This window comes from Fusarium mangiferae, assembly GCF_900044065.1.
Source record: "Fusarium mangiferae strain MRC7560 genome assembly, contig: FMAN_scaffold002, whole genome shotgun sequence".
Lineage (NCBI taxonomy): Eukaryota > Fungi > Ascomycota > Sordariomycetes > Hypocreales > Nectriaceae > Fusarium > Fusarium mangiferae.
In genome coordinates, this window is record NW_024573922.1 from 3277962 (window position 1) to 3300152 (window position 22191).

Here is a 22191-nt window from a genome sequence, read left to right on the forward strand (position 1 = left end):
CCCCCCATGGCACGATCTGGAGGAGGGGCCCGCAAACGGTTCTTGCTACCTAGGTAATCATGATTAAAGCGAACAGCGCGCTGGGACAATCTGGCGATACAAGTCCGAAGACTGATACGATTCGGTGTTTGACCTGTTCATGATCTTGAGTTGTTCCGCCCGCGGACGGACATCGTATGGCGGCTGTTAATATCCGCTGATATCAAATCATATGATTTACCATTCCTGTATCCTTGGAACTGACTTGATCCTTTGTTCGCTCTCCCTTGTCAAAGATACTGAGAATCTGGCAATCTGGTATTGGTTAGCCAATCCTGGAGATCTGCAGAGCCAGATTGAGTAATCCCGGCCACTGTAGCAGACAGTTTGAGTCACGACGGCACCCAAAGTTCATGTTCATGCCTCTCCCATGCATGCATCTCGTTTTGTTCCTTTTCCATTTTCTTGTTTTCTTTCGGCCCTCCGGTGGACATGATCACGATAAATCTCGTGGTGTTCATCTATGTTCCGCCGGCTAATTACCATCTATCGGATCTAGACGGCCCCTTGCTTGTCTTGGACCATCTGGATTCAATCTCACCACCTGAAGAATGACGGCTACAGCGGAGCATGGTGAGGTGATGTGATATGCAACGGGAAGCGCCCAGCCGCCGACTGCAACATCGTATATCTGGATAAAGTCACTCAGAGACGATCTGATCCTAACTCTGATCAGTGGCTTTTGTCTTGCATTTTCCCCTTCTGCTCCCGCCTGCAGTACTGATGCATTCTACAACGAAGATGGTTGCCTTTCCTGACTGCAATCCATCACATGTTCATCACCCAGAGTCACTTTGTGGCTTGCTGACGCGGCTTGGAACTTTTTGTGCCTGGGATGTCAATTCAACTGCCGCGCGCTTATCAGGCGACCCTCAGACACCCGTTCCGGTGCGATCAACATTTCCCCCAGCGGCTGTTTGCTAGGCTAGGGACCTCGATCCTAAGTGACAAAATGGGTTAGGCAACTTTACAAGTGCTCAGGATGCTTTTTGCTGAATTTATTTTGACGTCCTACCAGTACATCAAGATACGGTGTTTTCTTGCTCCCCGAGGGGCTTAGGCTAATTCTTGGTAACCTTGTACCCAAAACAACGCCACTCTCATCAGATCCTGGCTAGGGTACCTTAGGTAGGTTAGGTAGGTAGCGTCCACTATCTTCGATTTATCCTGCCCATCAACAACACCAACACAACCGTCTGGTATCTGCCGGCCATTGCTCTTTTCACGTGCCAACCATCTGACCGCTCCCATTCAGAGGTTCTTGTCTCAATCATTCAATCTTTTAACGGACTTCAATTCACCCGACGATCCTCTGCCTATTCAGGCTATCCACCGCGCCCGTCGACGTCTCATTCTCACGCGTGCCTCAGCCCATTTTCATCTTACCTTAGATCAGGCGTCGGATAACCAACATTTCTTTGACTTATTCTTTTTACCTCTTTTCTCCAAAATGTCTGCTCCTGGTCCCGAATCGGTACCAACATCGGCCGATCCCCGATCCCATCGCCCTACCAAGAAGCGCGCTCTTACGCCCGTCTCAGCGCAAGCCGCTTCGGTAGAGGCCCTCTTCTCAAAGCCCGATCAAATCATCCGTATCCCCGAGTCCTCTACCTCCGGCTCCGGCAGTTCTGCCTTGCGTTCCGCCCCTCCGGAAATTGTCACCAATGTTCAGGGATCTAGTGCAGGTGCCGGTTCAGGCGAGTTTCATGTGTATAAGGCGAGTCGTCGGCGCGAGTATGAGCGTCTGCGCAGTATGGATGAGGATCTTCGCCGCGAAAAGGACATCGAAGAGTTTAACAAGGACAAGACTGAACGCGATCGAAAAGACGAAGAACGTACGCGCAAGAATCGCGAAAAGAGGGAGAAGATGAAGGCCCGCAAGTCTAAGAAGGGCAAGGGCCCTGCCATCACTGACAAAGCGCTCAACGCGATACAGTCCAAAGATGCCTCCTCACTCGCGGAAAACGATGCTGAGAAGGACACTGCTGATGTTGATTCTAAGACCAAGGCTGAGCATGGCAGGGATGATACAGAATCAACGCCGTCGATGCAACCTGTAGGACTAGTCATTCACGATGAAGATGACTAAACAAAAAGGAATACGAACGGCCAGCAGCCCAAGAAGTCGTGCCCAGTTGCACCGAAGTGTCAGGTGCGAGAAGGACGCTTTATCGGAATCAGACTTGAGACCTAAATTATAGGAGGAGAACGGCTCGCAAGGGCGTCGTAAGTAGATGCAACAGTATTCATCGACCAGGTAATTTTATATGATACCCATTTATTTCCTTTCGAGAAGAGTCACCGGAGCTATATCATGCTCGCTCCGGCGCCCACTGTGTTCATATTTTCCTTGTTTGTCTATTTTGCTCTTTCGGCTAGTACAGAGGGGTATGACCAGTCCATCCAAACAGACATTCGTATAAGCAGTCCGAATTACACGCCTGCCTATCCCACTATCGCTCACTCATATACAGACACATCAGAATTGTCATCTACAAACATGCTCTTTCTCTTTATTCTTCACCACCCCCGCCGCCACCAATCTGCGCAGCCTTCTTGGCACTGCAAATGTCATCAACTCGGAGCAAAAGGCAAGCAGCCTGTTCAGATTGTCAGTATCCTCTTCTGTAGTTGTAAATGACAGGGAATATCGTCAAATGCTTACCTCAATGGCGGTCTTGATACTCTGGAGCTTGATAGCCTGAGGCTCCCACACTCCGTATTCTTTCATATCTGCAATGGCACCTGTATCACCGTTGACACCCCAGGTGCTCTTACCCTCGGCCTGCTTGGCTCGGAGATCTGTCAACACACGGACAGGGCTCTTACCAGCATTCTGGACGAGAGTTCGAGGAATAACCTCAAGAGCATCTGCTACAGCCTTGTAGGGCCACTGCTGGACACCCTCAATACTCTTGGCGAGTTGACCCAACCTCACGGATACGGCCATCTCTGTAGCACCACCACCTGGCGATAACCTAGGAGAGAACATAACATTTCGTGCGACACCCATGGCATCCTGGAGGTTTCGCTCGATTTCGTTGAGTACATCCTTGGAGGGACCTCGGAGAAGGACTGTGCAGGCCTTAGGGTCCTGGCACTTGGTAAGGAATGTGAAGTACTCGTCTCCGATCTTCTCGATCTCGAACAAGCCACATCTGGTACCGACATCGGAGTCCTGGAGATCCTCTACTCTGTTGACGATGGTGGCACCGGTAGCGCGGGCTATTCTGTTGTTATCGGTCTTTCGAACTCGGCGGAGAGCTGTGATGTTTGCCTTCATGAAGTAGTGCTGGGCAAGATCTGTGACAGAGATTAGTAAGGCATACTCCTCAGGAGTAACGATTCAGAACGCACCAGACACTCCCTTCTCCGTAATGACAAGATCAGGCTTGACGGCAACAATCGCCTCGCACAAAGCCTTGACCTGCTCCTCCTCAATCTGTAGAATTCGATTCCAGTCATCCTCCTTGGTAATCTCGATGTTGGTTTGAGACTCGCCCTTCTTGTACTCAAGAGGGCAGTCGAGGAGAACGATTCGGGGGTTCTCAATGCGCCGGCGCATCTTGGGATGTGTAATATCCTTGTTGAGCATAAGACCGTCAAGAACTCTGCTGTCCTCGATCTCACCGCCAGGGACCTTCTCCACTCTGGCATATCGCTTGATGTCGACTTCAGTCTTGCCATTACCAGCCTCCCATGTCACCGTGCGGACAGCCTTGAGGGCGAGATCGCACATCTGATCCATCCATCGAGCAACGAACTTGGTGCCAATTGAGGAAGAGATGAGCTGGTACATGGCCTTGTCATCGTTGACATCGATCGGCAGAGAGATCTCCTCGATGATTTCAAGGGCATCTTTGAGGGCTCGCTTGAAGGCGGAAATGATGACGACAGGGTGGATGTTACGGTCGAGCTGGGGAAGAGCTTGGGCGAGAATCTCACCAGCTGTTCAGATGATGTCAGTGATATGCTCAACTAGCATTGCAGTATAGCCATGCTCTCTTACCCAGGATAATGACGGTTGTGGTTCCATCTCCAACTTCCTCGTCTTGTGTCCGGCTGAGCTCAATCATGCTCTTCGCGGCAGGGTGGGAGACCTCAATTTCTCGGAGGATAGCATGCCCATCATTTGTGAGAACAATGCCGCCCATGGGGTCGAGCAGCATCTTTAGCATGGCCTTGGGGCCGAGACATGATCGAATAATGTCGGCAACACTAGGATCGGTGGTTAGGGTCGGGCACGCGACTCGAGGATAGGGACAATGGCATACGTTTTGGCAGCAGCAATATTGGACAGCTGGGCTTTCCGGCCAGTCTGCCTCTCACCACTGTTGGTGTCTGTACAATCTCGGTCAGCCTCGATTCCGAATTGAAAGCTCCCCTCTCAGGCTCAGGGCCCAGGGGTTCGCCTTCTAGTGTGGGGGTTATATATTTTGTAGAGGTGTAGACTCACTCATAACCACCACCGGAGCCTGCATGATGGGCGAGGTGTTTAGTGTTTCTTCGGCTCAACGGTATAGTTCTCTTTCAAGTGACGGCAACAGATTCGATCAGGCGTGGTTCGAAGAAATGAAAGGTGCCGGGTTGTCGGTGTCGGAGGGGCAAAAGGCTAAAAGAACAGTTGTTGAGGGGCGGGCGCGCACATACAGAAAAGTTCAGTGGTGGATGTGGATATGGAGGATTTTTGGCGGGGACCTGGAGGCTCCCATCCTGCTTGCGCTCTCTCGGCTTTGATATTAACCCGCCCCGCCTTGCGTTTGCTTAGTAGCTCCTGGTAACTACCTAATCGCAATTTTGACCAGCTCATGACCTGTCAGAGAACCCCCTGGAAAACGAAGGCGACCAATCATATAAGCCAAGAGCCGCTGAGCTTTGGAGCTCCCCTCCATCAGTCGAGCGAGCTTGCAGTTGGAGAAGAATTGTCCATGGTACAAAACTTTCCCATTATCATTGTGGCTGTTCCGAGGTATCTACTACGTACTGAGCTACCTTACTCCAAGACAAAGCATAAAGCAGTCCAAGACATTGAATCACAAAATCAACCTCCTTCTTGTCTGGGTTAACTCTATTCTGATTCATTGCCAATCCAATTGCAGTACATGATGGCTGCGAGGAGAGCAGCCCAATCCATTCTGCCTAAATCACAGCCCCCAGCTTGGACAGCCTCAAAGCGCATCACAGAGTTCATAGCACACGTTACCCCTGTAACATCGCCATCACAGGCCAATATCTACGTTGAGTCTCTTCGTGAATCAGACAAACGTATACGTAACGCAACGCACAATATCACGGCGTGGCGTATTAGAGGCGAGGGCACTGGCCATCAACAGTTCAATGACGATGGTGAGACGGGAGCCGGATCCCGACTCCTGCAGCTGATGCAGTCCATGGATCTTTGGGATTCTATGGTTGTAGTTACACGCTGGTATGGGGGTGCCCATTTAGGATCCAAAAGATTCAGATTGATCACTTCCGTGGCCAGTGACGCCTTTGCGAGGGCTGGTATGTCTGGAGACAAGAAGGGAGATACATCTGAAGGGAAAAGAAAGAAGTAGTGAGAAATGCCGAATTGCGCTGACTGACTATGGAAGAACAGGCCAGGCCTATATCATCTGCGTAAGCAATCTAATTCTCGGCCAACCCAATTTATATGCTAACATCTCTACACCAGGTACCAAGACTAAGCTTCAGTCTCTCCAGGCCCTTCTGTTCTCCTTCATCCAGTGTCCCAGTCTGGTCAAATGCCGCCTTCACTCCAATCTAATTCCAATAGGTGTTGTAGCGGTGACGTCCATCTGCGTCTTACCTCAGCGCCTCTGTAGCAGGCAAATGCTGATGATCCCGCGTCCGACTTGATATCAAACCCTGTTGGTCGATCATACTCAATCTCGCTGGATCTCATTGCGCAACCTTGATGCTGCCAAGGCCGTCTTGGATTGACAGTTCCCGACACCCGGATAGGACATCGAAGTTCGTCCAGTATTGCCCTTCAGTACTTGAGGTGCGACTTTGATCCATTTACCTCCTTTCTTGGACCTGGCCTCGACGAGACAAATGTCTCCTGACATGAGCGCTTGGACATAGTGCCAGTGATCTTGATCGCTGATGGCTTTCTCACCAAGCCGATCCCACCAAGATTCGTCGGCAGAGTAGATGGGAGCATCCTCTATCCAGAGAAAGTCTGGAGGGAACTTCTTCATGAACCATGGATGGGGCGTTACTGCAAAGGTTGGAATTCCATTCTCGCTGTATCTCCATTCGAGCGCCAGTTGGCGTGTCGCTTCTTGGGTGTAAGATTCCAAATTGAGTCGTCCGAAGTCTCCAAGCTGTGCCGAGGCATCCTGCTGGGGCGGCCCTTGGCTTTTGGCTTGAGGAACGGGCAAGGGCGGGTCCCATTCTTCCTTGATCTTCTTGATCTTAGACGTGGGAATGGCAAACACCATAGTGGCATCGCCCGTGCGATACTTCTCTGGCACAGGGGCTTTGATATCAAGAAGCGGCTTGACAATCTTGAACCATGTCCATCTCTGTTGCTGCAGAGGGCTTCCGCACGTACTTCAAATGGGTAATCAGTACTGTGTTCATATTCACCCCTGAAGGTAACTCACACGTTTGCCTCATACAGAGTGATGCTGCCTTTTCGAGCATCCAGCTTGAGGGCATCTACACTGTCTGCGATCTCAGCCGATGCTGGACTGTGTGTACCAAGGCTCACACTCCGTTTCAACATCTTGTTCCTCACCATGTCATGCTTGAAATGGAGTGTGTCAAGTTCAAGTTTCCAGTACCCGAAGCGGCGGCATGCCCATTCAAGCCACGCCATCAATCCTTCCGAATTTAGAGGAACAATAAGAGACGAGTCGTTTTTGCTGGGAAAGGGCTCAACACGCATGAGGCGTTCAGGATGAAGATCAAGTATCGGGAAGGGTGCATAACGATTGTTGTTGGCAGATCCAGTGATGACATGGAGACGCTCACTAGCTACTCGTCTAGGAAGAGTTGTAAGTATTAACTACCAACACGGATATATGATGATGGTGGACACTCACACCGGAACCTCCCGTGCCTTGATATGCTGAGACCTCTTCCTAAGAAATTCGGCTCGCCCAGTGGCTCCAGGCGCGTTGTTGATCAGCTCATGGTTGACCATCTCTGCTACCTTGCGATTGTCGACTCCTTTGGAGTGAAGGCGAGAGAGGTCAGGCATCATATGATAATGCATATCCATTTTAGTCATCATTCCGCTGATCGTCATGGTATCCATGGGTTGCGGTCCTGGGCTTCCTTGTGAGCCTTGCTGAAGCGCATCTTGTGTGGCATTCGTATGTGCTAGGTTGTTGGCAAAGCCCATGGCGATGCCCTTTCGGAGCTTCTCGCGAACAGACAGAGTGCTAAGATGCTGCTGGGAGAGATCATGGTTTGTGTATCGATAAAGAGTGGCGTGGTCTTCATCTTGTTCCTCTTCTTCTTGTTGCGGGTACGTTCTCTGACGGCTGGCGGCAGGACGAAGCGGATAGCTAGCAGCGAGGGATCCAGTAGTCGGTCCTGGGCCTGGTTCCACGATCTTAGGAGCTTTGGCCTCATTTGACTTGCGCTGCGTGGCGGACATGTTCGAGAACCTTGGCCGGTGGAAAGCTGCAGGTTCTGTTTCTCTCATCGTTCCTCCTGGCGACTCAACAACATATATAACCCGACACCTCTTCGTGTTTCGAGGCTCAGGCCGTGGGCTAAGCAAATGCTTGCCCTTGGTATATAGTAAGCTCACCATATTTGTAGCAGAAGAGACAAATCGAGTGTTGGAGAGTTGTTTAGAACAATAGAGTTGCCGCGCACACTTGTCTCCACTTAACACCTGCGTGCGCGGCACGGGGATGAAGGTATCACCAGCGTGCGAAGATGAAGAACAATGGGACGAAAAGCTGGGCTGAATAATTGACAATGGGTGAAGAAGTGCGGAGCGAGATTATCTTTAGGGATGGAAGGCACGCTCTGAATCATCCACTACCTATCACTGCCCTCGGTCGATGAAGGCATCCATTCCATTAAGGACGAACAACTCCGTTACTTGCAAAAGCGTGTTTGTAATGGAATTTGTGAACCTGCAGAAACTCGCTGCTACCTCTTGCTTTTAAGAATACTGCCTTAGTATTCAAGCATCTAATCAACTAGCTATATCCTATAGATAAAATGCCATTATCCTGCGATTGTTCCCTTCTCTGTCAGCCCACCAAAACACTACATAAATGCTTCAGAGTTGCCCTTCCTGTGACGTAAATTAAAACTACCTACAATCCTCCCACATGTTTGAATAAAACAACTGCCATATCATTGCTCTGCTCTAAAGCGTGAATATTGATGTTGTGGTCAACCGGTGTTACTCACTTTGCTAAGCGTGGAGTTGACGAGAAAATGCCACTATCCACAACATGTGGTTACACAAGATTTTGTTTGACGAAAAAGTACAAGGATTCATTGATTTTAAAGAGGACCTATGCCTCCCGCACTATGGATATGCATTGTGATTCACGGTCACAAGTCGCTAACAGAGTGAACATAGCAATCTACCTTGGCACTGAAGTTGGTACAATATACCAAACTCTTGGATTGGAGAAACAATATTACGGCTATTTGCTTCGCAACACACCTTTAGCAATAGAGCACTGATTTATAAATATCTTCTGGGCTGAAAAGTGATGGTAAGTAATGAGGAGTTATGTAGCCAGTATCTTAGGTTCATGCTCTGAAAAACACGAGCTGGCCCTTACATGGTGACAGTGACTCTCTTTGAGACGATCCTTTGCTACAACATTGAAAGAAATTCCCATCAGTTCTTGAATAGAGTGGCAGCAACTTGACAGCAAGATATACGTCTCCACCACCAGTGCAAATCGCCAAGCAGCCCAATTTGGACTCGTCTTGGCAGAAAGCTCGCCGTAGTCGGAGTAAAGTTCTTTTCTCACCTCTGAACTGGTGATGATCTCATACTTCTCCAGAAGATCTTGGCATGTAAAGAGCCCTTATAAATACTATACACTCTGCAATTTAACTTACTTCGAAAGGCTATTCTCTAAACGCAAAGCATAAGTACAAGTGCTGTTCAATTTTTGTATCAGGCATGAACATGCAGGAACATCACCTATAACTCATTCTACAAAGCTTCCCTTGCATGACTGCCGTCATTCGGCTTGGTTGTTTCTATGGACGGAAGAACTTTTAGCCAAGATCTTACCTGATGAAAATGATATATAGCGTCGAGAACCAGGGTTTCGGGATAAACGGACAACATGGACAGTCTCCACAAGTGTGAAGCTGACGTAGTCTACTGCAAGGTATTTGAATAGAATTTTCATGTATTATATTGATCTTGGTTACTGTGTTCAACTTCTAGGACTTCTAGTTATTCGGTTGGAGGATTTTGAACAGGCTCAAGGCAATACGTAGACATGGCACAAATCCAGTGCCTACCTTCGCATAAAAGAGCAAAACCAAGAGCACCACTCTCGGATTCCATTGAGATGAGGTATTTAAAACTCAGCCATGCCATGACAACAGTGCTGAACTAAACATCTTAATGCTTGTCGATCCCCATCTGATAACTTTCAAGAACAAGCTTAATGTTACCCTTACCCACCAGCAATCCACTCAGCGTCGGCACTTATGCTAGATGCAGCAACCATATGTGGGGAGTTTATCAATCTCATCTAATCTCTTACAAGATGCTCTGCCTACGATGGGTATAAAAAGGGCACTGGCAAGTCTTCAAGAATTGTTATTCAGGTCATTTCCTCTTTGTCTTTGCCAGCTCTGAAAATGAAGTTCACCACTATTATCGGCTCAGCTCTGCTGGGCTTTGCTTCTGCTGGTAACACTACTACCCGGAAAACCACCTACGACTACATCGTGGCCGGTGCCGGAGCGTCGGGTCTGGTTGTTGCTGAGAGACTTGCCAATGCTGGCCACAAGGTTCTTCTTGTTGAGCGTGGTGGTCCTTCATTCTACTCAACGGGTAACCGAGATGACTTGATGAAGTGGAACAAAACCGTCACCGCATACGATGTCCCAGGCATGGCCTACTACACCGATATCTCGCCGACCATTCAGTGGTGCACTGACATTGCTGCCTCAGCAGGTTGCCTGCTCGGTGGGTCTACCATGTTGAACGCTCTCATGTTTGTCAAGCCCCGAGCTGCCGACTTTGAGGGCTGGCCTAAAGGATGGCAATGGGAGGATGGAGTGTCGGATGCTGCCAAGAGCGTTTTTGAACGTATGCCCGGGAGCATTCTTCCCTCGGCCGATGGAAAGCGCTATGATGATGGTGCCTTTGAGGTTATGTCAAAGTTCCTTGAGAGCAATGGTTGGGATGAAGTCAATGCTCTTGAGAACGTCGAGGCGAAGGATAAGATCTTCACGCATCCTCCTTGGCTGGTCAGTTTGATCCCCATTCTTAGGATAAAGCTCTAACATCACTTAGATCAGCAATGGACTTCGAGGTGGTCCCGTTCGCGATATTCTACCCGCTGCGCAGGCCCTTGACAACTTCAGCTTGCAGCTTCACGCCAAGGTCATCCGTGCTGTTCGCAAGGGCCCTATCATTATTGGCATCGAAGTGGAGCATGACAACGGTTCTCGCGAGATCATCAAGCTGAGCAAGGGTGGTTCCGTGGTCCTCTCATCTGGCACCCACTCGACACCTCGAATCCTCTTCAACTCAGGCATTGGACCAAAGAAGCAAATCCGCATTGTCCAGTCCGGCTCTATGAACGTCAAACTCCCTCCTGCCTCTCAGTGGATCGACCTTCCCGTTGGTCAGCGCCTGAGGGACCATCCCATTGTTGTGGTGGATTTCCAGACCAAGAATAAGCTTCAAGCCCTTCCCAAGGAGGCCTTCACTGAGCCTAACGATGAGACTGTTGAGTTGTTTGCTGAAGGAAGTGGCCTTCTCTCGCAGTCAGCTCAGCGCCTTAATTTCTGGAAGAGCGTCGAAGGCAGTGATGGAGTGACCCGCTATGTGCAAGGCACAGTCAATGCCCCTGAGAACAACACCATCTCAGCCAAGGTCTATCTCACACACGGTCTTACGTCCCACGGAACCCTCGAGATTACTCCTGAGGGCAACACCAACATCACCCAAAAGCCATTCCTCAATACAGAGGGTGACCGTGATGCTCTCAAGACCTTTGTCGCCGAACTTCTTAGCTACGCACGTAAGCCTGGTAGCGTTCTGAGTGTACCTAGCAATGTCACTGCCGACACTATTCTCGAGGTTTCGTACAGCGGCAACCATCACCTCGGTTCGGCTAACATGGGAGCCAAGAACGATGGCAAAAGCGTCGTTGGGCCTGACACCCGAGTCTGGGGAACCAAGAACCTGTTTGTTGTCGATGGTAGCATGCATCCTGAGGTCCCAACTGGAAATACCCAGGCTTCCATTATGGTTGCTGCTGCACACGCTGCTAACAAGATCTTGGCTGCATCCTCCAAACGACACTAAATGAATATTCATGCCCTTGTGGTCAGGGAAAACTGAAGAGCGTCGAATGTATCAGATGTATAGTATAGTTCTGAGTCCACCATTAAGAAGTAGACAAAAGCTAGATATAGAGCTCGCAGCTGTTGAGCATCAACCTGATAAAGTCCATGGTCTTGTGGTAAAGAAGCAACCATTGCGTAAAACTACCAAGAGCAAGGCTTTCTAGAACTATCTCTTGCGCTGTTGATCGTGATTCGTAAAATGCCAACTCGGGTGGCTTATTTCAGAGCCATTCCGCCAAATACTCGGTCCAATTCTGCACCTTGGTCCTCTGTCGCATTCGTGTTGGTGCCGCTCTGAGTGTTTTGATGCTCTGGTACGTTTCCAGCACCTTGTTGCTGCACCGGCGTACTCCTCTCGGGCTCCAACATGTGCATCTCACTATCGAGCCAACCCGGCGCAACTCTCCTCTTCTCCGCGAGTTCACGCGCCTTGATCTTCTCATCAAATTCTCGGAGTTCACGCTCTGCATCCTCTTGCATTTTGGTCACGTAAGCTTGAAGTGCGCGGCATGAGGCGATGATGTCTTCTGGGTGTGCTGCATGACCAGAGTTGGATACCACGTATTTAGGCTTGCTTTGGCCTGCGGGGTTGTCTGATGCTGCCTCGATGCCCAGGGACGAGGGTGGGATGTTTGAGGGCATAGTCTTGTAGTTATAAGAGAGTGTTGTCGCTGTTGGAAGTGACACAAATGGAGAGACTGTCAGAGGAACTTGTTCCAGAAGGGGGTGGGATCCTGAGGTTGAATCAGCTCTATGTTGTGCATCATGCATGAGTGAAGCCTACGCTTGTTGTCGCGCATGTTGGCAATTATACCAATCTTGGGGTATTAGGATATCGGCTCAAGCGCTTTTATAACGTCTTGCAGATATATTTCTCTCGTGATATTTAATGATAGGTGTTGTGTATAGAGACAAGGAAATTTGAAATCGTGCAAAGTTGAGTGTGTAAGTCAATTCGAGGTTGAGGTCGAGCGACGCGTGCCTGTCTGTCTGGTCGCTCGTCATAGTACGATAAGCTTATCGATAAGACTCGACCGACGATAAAGCTCTCCCTCCCACTTTGTGATGTACATTTTCTTCAGCTGCCTAGTGAACCCCTCCACTCCAAACGAACCAGTTTACACCAAACACTCAGACATGTTGCCAACGACAATCCGCACACCGCCAAAGGCCAAAGACTACACGCCTCTGGCCGAGTACCAGTCAACAACGCCCGAAAGCTTCGTCAATGGAAAACCTGTTCTTCACTACCATCTCGAAGGCGCAAAGGCGTGGATCCCCAAGGCGCAATGTGGTAGTCTGGCTCTATTTCCTGCCGACTCAAGCGAGAAACCCAGTGCTCCTGAAGGCGACAGCATAAATGGTGATGTCGATGAGCTTGTGGAGCAGGCAGTGGTTGTCTTTGTGAACTCAGAGTACGTCTCATGTTTTTAATGGTACAACTCAAACTAACATCGCAAAGGGCCTTGACCATCTTTAGTCCCAAGGTTGAGGCAGGTGTCTCAATTCCTTATCCCTCGATATCCATCCACGCGATCAAACAGCTGGGTCCCGAAACAGATGCGCCTCGCACCCAGGCCGTATGGATGCAGCTTGAATTCTCAGATGGCGGTGCCGAAGACGACGATTTTAGCACAATAGACCTTACCATCATCCCACCCAACTCAGATTCCGAGTCCAGTGTCGCTAAGCAACTGTACGATGCTATGGCCAACTGTTCCGACCTTCACCCTGACCCCAATGATGGCGAAGAGGACGAGGATGAGTACGATCGTATTGTCTTTGAGGGCAGCGAGGAGCACCAGGCCATTGAGGGTTTCACAGGAGTTCTGCGCGGTGCTAGCAACGGCGGCCTACCGCCTCCTATGCCTGGTAGCGGCGGCTGGATCACAGCGGATAACGTGAACGAGTATTTCGACGAAGATGGCAATTGGATTGGACCTGGCGCTGAAGGTCAAGAGGAAGAACTGGGAGAAGGCGCAGGAAGAGTGCGAGATCGCGATGAAGCTGAGGGCGCTGATGCAGCCGAAACCTCAGTCACTGATGATCCTGAGAACAAGCGACCACGAGTTGAGTAATAGATGATACCTCACCAAAATACACGGCAGGGCGTTATGGTATAAAAGACAAAATAAATCGATGCATTACGAATTTCACTTGATATGGCTACTCAAGAAAAGAACCTTTTATTTACAACGCAGCCAGTATAAATACGATCTTCTATTAAGATTACGTCCGAAGGGTATATTTCCAACGAGCTTCTACCTAAGCTACCTACCTACAGATTAATTCAATAACACTTACGAGTCCGAAAGCTCCCGGTAAATCCAATCCCTAGTAAATTAGCCTGCTGATGTTACATGAGATGATGAGTCCTTGACAAACAAAAGAAAGTCAGAAGAAAATGTTGAAGAAAAATTAAAACTTTCCGTTTACATGCGTAGACATCGTCCCTTTGCATCCACAGGTGAACTCTTCAAAAATCCATCCGCGTCGTATAATCCAATCGAATCCACGCTCTTGCGCTTACTATCGCGTTTGCTTTCAGCGATGAGCTCACTCACAGTTCCAAGTTTGGTCTTGCTCGGTGCCTGGCTCAAGTCGCGAGTATCACGCCCCATATTCGCGCTCCTTCGTGTCTCTCTGAGCCCACTTGATGTCGACGATGGTTCTTGATTCTCTTTACCCTCATCAATATCATCCTCGCGTATCTCAACTCCTAAATTTGAACGGTTGCTGCGGCTCTGTGGTAGTGGGCGAGTTGGCATGGGTGGCACAACTGATCCTGACGAGTTCTTGTTAGGACTTCCGAGATTGAGATAGTTCTGACGACCAGACATGCTAGCTCTAGGCGTGACAGGATTGATAGTTCTTCGGGAGAAGCTACTGGTCAAGTTCAACATCGGAAGTGTGGGCGAATCGGGCTCGTTGACAGAAGATCCTAATGAGTTGCCGCTATAAGAACTAACAATGCTGTTCATCCTCCTGAGCTCCATGATCGAATTTCCGAGGGATCCCATGCTTGGTACAGTCGGCGGTGCAAGACTCGGCATATCCTTCTTCGAGCGTGAGATGGAACGACGAAGCGGTGATCCTGTAGAAATCGCGCTTGGGGAGCCCACCGGTGGCTCATCATGGTATATGGTATTCGCTGTTGAGGACATTTGTCGCAGATGTTGTGAGAACTCTCGTCTCGGCATCGGCGATACTGGCTTTGGCATGACGATCTGGTCGACTTGGGCGATATGTTTTGGTGGCTCGGGGAGTGCTCTCTTGGGTGCAGTGCCCATTAATAACGATAACATATCCTGCTCGTCGAATGGCGAAGAAGTCATTGTCGAGGGGCTCGGTAATGTCGCCACGCTATGTCTGTTCTCTTGCAGCAGTGGCCTCACACGCTCTGGCACTTCAGGTTTGGGGCTCTCGCTCATCCTGTTTCCAAGTGAAAGTGTGCTATCTCCCTCGGTAGTCGTCACAGATGGCGTCAGGATGCTGGTGTATGAATTGCTAACAGGGAACGCAAGAGCAATACCATCTTGATCGCGTGAATACGTATCATTGCGCTGGAATCGCTCTGGTGGCGGTTGCAAGTATGAGGAGATAGGAGGGCCTCCAACAGCTTGTGTGCTTACGAACGAAGGTCGAAGTTGTCCTGTTGTGTTAAAGATAGATTGCCCGCCTGGGATCGATATGCTCAAATTCCTTCCCCTTTTGTGCGATGCTCTGTTTCCAAACAATGATCCTCTGCTTTCTGAACTCATAAATCCAGGTGTTTTCCGCTCTACAAATGGATCTGGCTGGTCTTTTTCTTCGGGGTCATTGGCGCTGTACAGTGTCGAAAGCGAACTTGATGCCTGGCTGTCTTGTGAGGCCCGTCTATCGGGGCTATCCTCCTTTGCAGACTGTTTATTTGCAGACTTTTTCTGAGGGTTTTGCTTCTCCGGACTTGGATCTTCCGGGGCGTTCCACTGACGCCCTCTCATTCGACTTGGGCTTGACAGTCCTCCTGGCAATACCAGCTCTTGGGTCGCCTCGGCAATCAAGCTGTTTGCAGCACTTCCAATTGAGCCAGTAGAGACCTGCCGACTCTGCGCATCTGTAGGTACCGCATGGATAGTAGCTCTCTTGGTAGGGCTCGGCGGAATCCTCGAAATGCGAACTGTTCCAGTTGTGTTGGTGGAGTCCTCAGATGACATGGTCTTGTGGCTGTGTGGTGTTTTGGTAGGAGAGTTCTTGCGTGGTGTGCTTCTCACCGATGAGATTTTCTGTGGTGAACGTTTTGTCGGTGAGCTGCGCGAGTTCTTGCTTGGCGAACGGCTCGTTCCTTCTCGGAGTCGCTGTTCTGTACTTCGAAGGATATCTCGAAGATCTGTATCGGTTACAGATGCTCGTACACGAGCTCTGGAGGGAGCTCGCACGGGACTCGTCTGAACCTCATCTTCTGGCATGGGTAGTTCAGGTGCAGTTTTGCTTGGCTTGAGAGTCTCAACGCTTTGTCGCTTTTGAACATTGATCCCTTGCTCAAGCTCCTGACTATCCTGTGCCTTTTCTAGGTCATCACCCGTCATGAGAGTTGGGATTGTTGGTGCTCTTCCCAGCCATCCATCGCGACTAAAGAGACTATCGCGACGGCTCCTGCTGACTCTTGGACCGTGGAATCTATCCTCTTCAACCCAGCTACTCGACCGTCCTCGTTTTCCGTTTCCACCGAAGAAGGTAAAGCTGTTATATGTCGGGAGTGGTGGTAATACTGGTGGCAGCGAGAGTGAGAGTCGACTGACTGATCTTGACATGGCGTATTTGCGCTTGACCAGCCGCTTTGTAAAGATGGATCGTCTATGGTCCTCGGCGTTTTGCGACACTTGATATACAGTAGTCGCGTCCTCTTTATCTCGAGACTTGACACGCCAAGTAAGAAGAAAACCGATCGCCGCAAAAAGGAGGATTGCACCACCAATGGAAAATGTGAGGATCCATCCGAGACCAAGTCCGCCAGCTCCATGAATGGCTCTGCGTGAAATATTTGAGAGATCCATCGTCATTTACACTGCCGTAGCTGAATCTTGAGAATCCTTAGCCGGCAGCAGTGCTTCATGAGTATCGAGAATTAATAAGTTCAGTACACGATGCTTGAAAAGGACAGACAACGTGCAATGGCGGAAGCCAAATGAAGGAGGAACCCTTCAAAGGGAAAAAGCCCGCTTTCATCTTAATTCTTTACTTGTGTGTCGACGTTTTTGCTGAGGTTATTTCCAGGGTCTCAGTTCAATATCATGAGGAATGTGTTGCTAGGTGTAACCCATTCCAGCCTCAGCAAACCACGACACCAGCTTCACGACACTCTAAGATAGCAGCACCATCTTGGCTTCGGAAAATTCAAGAAACCTTGAATTAATTCGTCATTTCGACAGACATATAGTTATAATGTATACATGGTAAACCGTAGAGTTTCAGTCTGCCTCGAAATAAGGAAAATATATGGAATATCACGCAGTTTTCAGCTGAGAATATCGGGAATACGTAATCACCTGGGAGATTAATCCTCGAAATTGGCTGTACGAGTTGTGATCATTCATCATTCCTGTATTTGTAGCAGGTTGTTTCTCTCTAAGTGTACATACATGTTCCCAAACTCGTGGGCTGCCATTGTCCTCCTATGAAGAAAAAAAAACCTCCAAGCCAAATGCTCCTCTTCCAACCATGCATAACATACGAACACCTGGAACCAGCCAGACAATAGAAGCAGATATTTTTTGTCCTTTTTTGTTTTCTTTTTCAATCCCATTGTTAAATTTTAGAAATATCGATGACCATGCCCATGCCCATGTAGATGAGCTCCACGGCGTCTCCTCCTGGCTGGTGCTGCTGAGGGTGTGACAACAGCGGTTGATGTAACAGTAACAACCACAACTTCCTCCTGAAGATCGGTCACATAGACCACTTCCTCATCCCAGAGGATCTTGCTCACGAGGTTACCGTTTGTTACAAACTGTGTGCTGAAGTAGCTCTTTGTGTCTGTCACGGGCTGCAGTTCAGGTGCCGGGGTGGTTGTAGGTGCCGAAGCAGGGAGAGGCTCAGCAATCGTAGACTCTTTTAGTGCAGCCGCGCCCACATCTCCAGCGGCAATTGTGGGTATGAGGACTTCGTCCGTGGACAGAGATGGCTTCTGTTCCACAGATGATGGAACATCTTTAGCAGTGGTCTTGGAGCTTGCGCCAGAAGCCGCAGCCCCATAGGCTGACGACACCTTGAAAACTTGACCAGGAAGAGGCGAGGCAGAGTTCTCCGGTCGGTCGCCAGGTGAGTAGGTCAATGTGGGTGCATGAGCACTATCGGTTGGGTCAGGCTGCTCGACGTCAGAGCCATCTCCATAAGTAACTCCATCGCCGCCTGGCAGCTCTTTCATAGGACCCTTCACATCCTCGTTGGCCAAAGCTTTGGGAAGCTTCATCTCGCATGAGGTGGCCTTCTGTTCGCTGACAACATCGAAGAGAGGGCAGTCCTCGATTCTTCCTGTTTCGCTGGTGCAGGTATTGATGGCATCCTGAAGGAACTCTTCCTCCCAACCCATGATGAAATCTGCATGTAAACCGTAGCCTAATAGAAAAGGTCAAAAAGTGTACTATATTGAGACATGAGCTTAAACATACCGGTAGTGTCTCCGTTGGCAAAGACAAAGCGGCCGTTACGATCGGAGAAGGCGGCTGTGTTCCAGATGACCTCATACATGAGACTAGGTAGCCGGACAGGATACTCCTCAGGGCAAGTGCCTGTCATGACGAGATCGGGAAATGCGACGTGGTCCTTGTGATTTTGGCTGTCAACAGCATCACCACCCTTCCAGCACGACGGGAACATGATTTCAAGACGGATGCCATCGGCACAGTTCGCATCGAGATAAGCCTTATCGGGCATGTAGTGACGATAGAGGGTACCTTCGGGGGCTTTTTGGTAGTTCAGACAGTTGAATCCGAGTGCCCGTTGAGCTAGATCGCTTTGCGTGGTCTGACCGAGAGCTTGCCACATAGACTTCTCCGGGTCTGGCTTGCTTGGATCACCGATGGTGTAGCTTCTTCGGTCATTTGAACCAGAGAGCATCCTGAAGTCAGGAGGGAAAGCTGTCACGTTATCTCCAAAGAGGAGGTAGTAACTATAGAGTATTAACTTCCGGTTCGTTGTGTTTGACTATTCAGGATTATGGATATTGCTTTCCGGTATCCTTAAAGAGGTACTTACGCAAGCATACCACCCACTTGAGGAACAAGCTCGAACTCTCCAGAATCACCATCTTGGAAATACATAGCAGGATGCCAGTAACAAGACTTGTCTTGTGTTACTCGACACGATGTACAATCGGCATCTAGGAGTTGTTCGGTGGTGACGGTTTCAGCGAAGTCTGTGCGGTGTTAGCGAAGCTCTTTCGGCGCCCTGCTATGTACTGTATAATGGCACAAGTAGCATCGCAGAAAGGTCTCATTGTTCATGACTTACTGGAAGACCCATGAATTGCGTGGGCATGCTTAGAAACTGTGCCAGGGTCGACAATAGGATCAATACGGGCAAGTCCCACACGGCCAGGACACTCCATGCGCCAGAAAGCGTGGGCGCTGCCTACCAGGCCAGCAGAAAGAGCGATGATCGATTTAAGCATCTTGATGGTATCGACCTATTCAGGCTTGAAATTGAGCCTTCGAGAGGCGATATTTGAAGGAGTGGACGATGCAACGAGGCGATCTGAATGAGAGATGTTAGAATTGTGATGATGGTGATGAAGAAGAAGAAAACTGCATGTTTAAAGGAAAGTGCAAGCAATCGCCCAGATTTGACACGGGAGGGAAAGAGCATTGCTGTTGAGCATCAAACGGAAGGAGGACTCAGGCGGAAGCCAGCTGGCAACGGATAGCCGCCGCAGGTACGGCTCAATGTGCGTAATGGGCAAAATGCATTTTTGAAAGACCATTTTTCCAAGTAAAAATGAACGAAACTATGTTCTTTGTGTATTTTAAAAAGACAGGTGCTTTTTTTGAGTCGTTGTAGTCGAGTTGCGATCATGGTAAAGTAAGGATGTAAGTGGAAGTGGAAGTGTACTCACCGTCAACGTACTGTGGAGTTTCAGTTAAATCGATGATGAGTTTCTATAACCCTCGAAATTCCCTTTCCGAACAATATTGATTCAAAAAGAAACGAAAGAAGGGATCAGAGAGGAAATATTGAAACCAAAAGTTGTAATGGCTGGGGATGCCTTTATTGCTCGACGGTTGCACACTCTTGCGAATAGTCTGGCCAACCCCGCTGAGAATCCGAGACCCTGAATTCCAACGCGTGGTTCAGATCCCAACGTCGAGGTCACTGCCACACTGCCGGATTGAGCCACCGGGTCCTTTGATGGTGCTGGATTGAATCAGGGACAAAGAATGCTTTGTCCAATGGTGCCGCTTCCGGTTTACGGACGCCAACTCCCGCACAAATCGGTGAACTTGTCTCAGCGTAAAGTGGTTGACAGACGCTTCGGGAAGCTTTTGGCAGAAATTCAATTAAACTGAACCAGAAGAGTCTCGGTAGTGGAGAGTAATGATGTCGACAGTTCAGATGAGAGCCGTTTTCGAAATGAGCGGTCGACAAGCCTCGTTGATAAACTTTAGTGAACCGTTGGAGCCTATATCAGCCTGCCGTTTTTTTGTAACGACTTGACGATCAACGGTTTTCACAAGTTTCGGTAGATCCGGTAAAGTTATTGCAACGGAATGGTTGTGATACAATCGTGGTTCTCCCGAGTCTTGTGAGTCGCGTTCCTTTCGCAAAACGCTTCACCTCTCAGATCTCGAGCTGTCGATACTCTTCACAATACAAGAACCAGATAATCGGTTTTTGGATGACAAACGAATGAGATTTAACGGGCAGAATCGCAAGGAACGTGGGTATGGTCGAAACCAGAAAAGAGTGTAGATACGAACGTCAAAGAGACGGAAAACAGACTTGAATGAATGTGAAGCGAGCCAGCCCGAACTTCAAAAGAGTGAATGGATAAACCCCGAGAATAAAAGCAATCGAAAAGGAATGGAATAGCAAGAGGGAAATGCACAGCTTGAAAGATGGAGAATGGAGAGGACGATCGTCCGCGAAGTGGGAGCACACGCCGCTAGAACATGGCATTGACAGGCAAAAGCAAAGAGCATGGGGTGTTTGGTTCTAGCCCGGGGGCAATTCAATTCATCTTGGCACTCAACGGAGCATTTCTCCTTCTGAGAGGGGAGGGGATACTTTGGTTGTGTCACAGTCAAAATTGCATCGGTTCCAAGGGTCAACCTATAACGCACAGGGGTGTTAGAGTGGTCTTGCGTCGTGATACCGAACTAAGAAGAATACTCTGGGGTCATTGGCCGATCTTGAAGGTTGTAAGCGCTGGTAGGGGCAAATAGCATGTCGTAAATACCTATCCGTGGATGAACGGCACGCGATAAATGCAGGTACAAGGCACCCAGTAGCTGGTGGTCGGAATGAATACATGGAGATCTCCAAGGCTGTCCCTGGATAATGCCAGTTACCAGCAGACCCAGGGGACATCTCGGCAGAAGAGTTGCCGAATCAGAGCCTGTACACAGTATCGGGTCACATTGCGAACGGCGCCAGAAGGGCTGGGCTTCCATCATTTCTCCTGTCAATCACAACGGATGAGCAACTCTCCATATTGGAATCTACAGATCTTCACTGTTCAACCAAACATTGATTGGATTCCTGCGCCTCGAAGAGTCGCGCAGGCTCCACCACGTGCACAATTGCTTAAATGATTGCATAACATCGAATGGCCAAAACCCCTTCGTACGGCATTCTATTACACACTAAAGAGAAGGCTAGGACATGCTGGTCATTCACGGTTAGATCGGTTGCTAATTACTCTCTTATGATCTGTGTGGCTTTGACGTCGTTGGACTGATTCTGGTAAATTGTCTCAGATTGGGTGTCGTCAAGTTTGTGGATGGCTGGTTTGCTAGTGTTGTGAGCGAGGCAAGGGTCCATACCTCAAAGGCAAAGGGAGAGACAAGGGGTTTCTCAATGGTAACGAACGAAAACTCAAACCTCCCTGGACGAGAGCTGATTGATGGCCTTGATCTTCAGGTTCTGGGTGTTCATCGCCATTTGTCTGTTTCGCCGGCATGTTTCCACAAGAGTTTCAACGTTGTAACTTCCCAAACATTTATTTGCTTTGCATAAGGATTTATATCCAGGGGTTGGAATATCTGAGGGGCCAAGATGCCTGAAACGGGTTTCACTTCCGGTACCAGCCAATCAGGGGTTGTCTGTTCCTCACTGGCACCCAAGCCCCCTATCATAATCGAGAGTGGCGTAGGTCGTTTAACGGCGGGATGACCTCAGTCTGGACTCTGAAATTAGCTAACAAAAGTGGTGACCCTGTAAATATCGTAAATAAAGACCGACATAATTAATGTCTTTCAACTTAAGAATCTTGGCTTCCTTGGCTATGTTTGTTGGTTTTGGATTTTTGGGAGATTTCGATCACTACGCTTTGGTCGTTCAATGCTCATACCAGCCAGGTAGTTTTCGCTCCCTCTAATTGCTAGGACCACGCTTCAACGTAGATCTGTTACAGTATGATTT

General features: G+C 49.1%; 9 protein-coding genes across 9 annotated transcripts; 4 read left to right on the forward strand and 5 right to left on the reverse strand.

The window, feature by feature from the left end:
• Positions 1–1489: 1489 nt before the first annotated feature.
• Positions 1490–2128, forward strand: FMAN_05619 (uncharacterized protein; the record flags this gene model as incomplete). Its single annotated transcript, XM_041827701.1, has 1 exon — positions 1490–2128. One exon carries the CDS (start codon positions 1490–1492, stop codon positions 2126–2128), a length of 639 nt encoding a protein of 212 aa, XP_041678638.1.
• A 424-nt stretch (positions 2129–2552) lies between these two features.
• Positions 2553–4520, reverse strand: FMAN_05618 (putative chaperonin of the TCP1 ring complex; the record flags this gene model as incomplete). The annotated part of the gene is made up of 6 exons (XM_041827702.1): positions 2553–2639; positions 2705–3342; positions 3397–3987; positions 4049–4257; positions 4314–4380; positions 4496–4520. The coding sequence occupies 6 exons, from the start codon at positions 4518–4520 to the stop codon at positions 2553–2555; spliced, it is 1617 nt and encodes a 538-aa protein (XP_041678639.1).
• Positions 4521–5144: 624 nt separating this feature from the next.
• FMAN_05617 (uncharacterized protein) lies at positions 5145–5597 on the forward strand (the record flags this gene model as incomplete). The annotated part of the gene is made up of 1 exon (XM_041827703.1): positions 5145–5597. The coding sequence occupies one exon, from the start codon at positions 5145–5147 to the stop codon at positions 5595–5597; it is 453 nt and encodes a 150-aa protein (XP_041678640.1).
• Positions 5598–5924: 327 nt separating this feature from the next.
• Positions 5925–7651, reverse strand: FMAN_05616 (uncharacterized protein; the record flags this gene model as incomplete). The annotated part of the gene is made up of 3 exons (XM_041827704.1): positions 5925–6597; positions 6651–7031; positions 7092–7651. 3 exons carry the CDS (start codon positions 7649–7651, stop codon positions 5925–5927), a joined length of 1614 nt encoding a protein of 537 aa, XP_041678641.1.
• Positions 7652–9852: 2201 nt separating this feature from the next.
• Positions 9853–11533, forward strand: FMAN_05615 (uncharacterized protein; the record flags this gene model as incomplete). The annotated part of the gene is made up of 2 exons (XM_041827705.1): positions 9853–10467; positions 10514–11533. 2 exons carry the CDS (start codon positions 9853–9855, stop codon positions 11531–11533), a joined length of 1635 nt encoding a protein of 544 aa, XP_041678642.1.
• A 257-nt stretch (positions 11534–11790) lies between these two features.
• FMAN_05614 (uncharacterized protein) lies at positions 11791–12374 on the reverse strand (the record flags this gene model as incomplete). The annotated part of the gene is made up of 2 exons (XM_041827706.1): positions 11791–12308; positions 12359–12374. The coding sequence occupies 2 exons, from the start codon at positions 12372–12374 to the stop codon at positions 11791–11793; spliced, it is 534 nt and encodes a 177-aa protein (XP_041678643.1).
• A 337-nt stretch (positions 12375–12711) lies between these two features.
• FMAN_05613 (uncharacterized protein) lies at positions 12712–13652 on the forward strand (the record flags this gene model as incomplete). The annotated part of the gene is made up of 2 exons (XM_041827707.1): positions 12712–12989; positions 13037–13652. 2 exons carry the CDS (start codon positions 12712–12714, stop codon positions 13650–13652), a joined length of 894 nt encoding a protein of 297 aa, XP_041678644.1.
• Positions 13653–14006: 354 nt separating this feature from the next.
• On the reverse strand, positions 14007–16616 carry FMAN_05612 (uncharacterized protein; the record flags this gene model as incomplete). Its single annotated transcript, XM_041827709.1, has 1 exon — positions 14007–16616. The coding sequence occupies one exon, from the start codon at positions 16614–16616 to the stop codon at positions 14007–14009; it is 2610 nt and encodes an 869-aa protein (XP_041678645.1).
• A 752-nt stretch (positions 16617–17368) lies between these two features.
• On the reverse strand, positions 17369–19225 carry FMAN_05611 (uncharacterized protein; the record flags this gene model as incomplete). Its single annotated transcript, XM_041827710.1, has 4 exons — positions 17369–18171; positions 18225–18724; positions 18811–18970; positions 19066–19225. The coding sequence occupies 4 exons, from the start codon at positions 19223–19225 to the stop codon at positions 17369–17371; spliced, it is 1623 nt and encodes a 540-aa protein (XP_041678646.1).
• Between the last annotated feature and the right edge of the window lie 2966 nt (positions 19226–22191).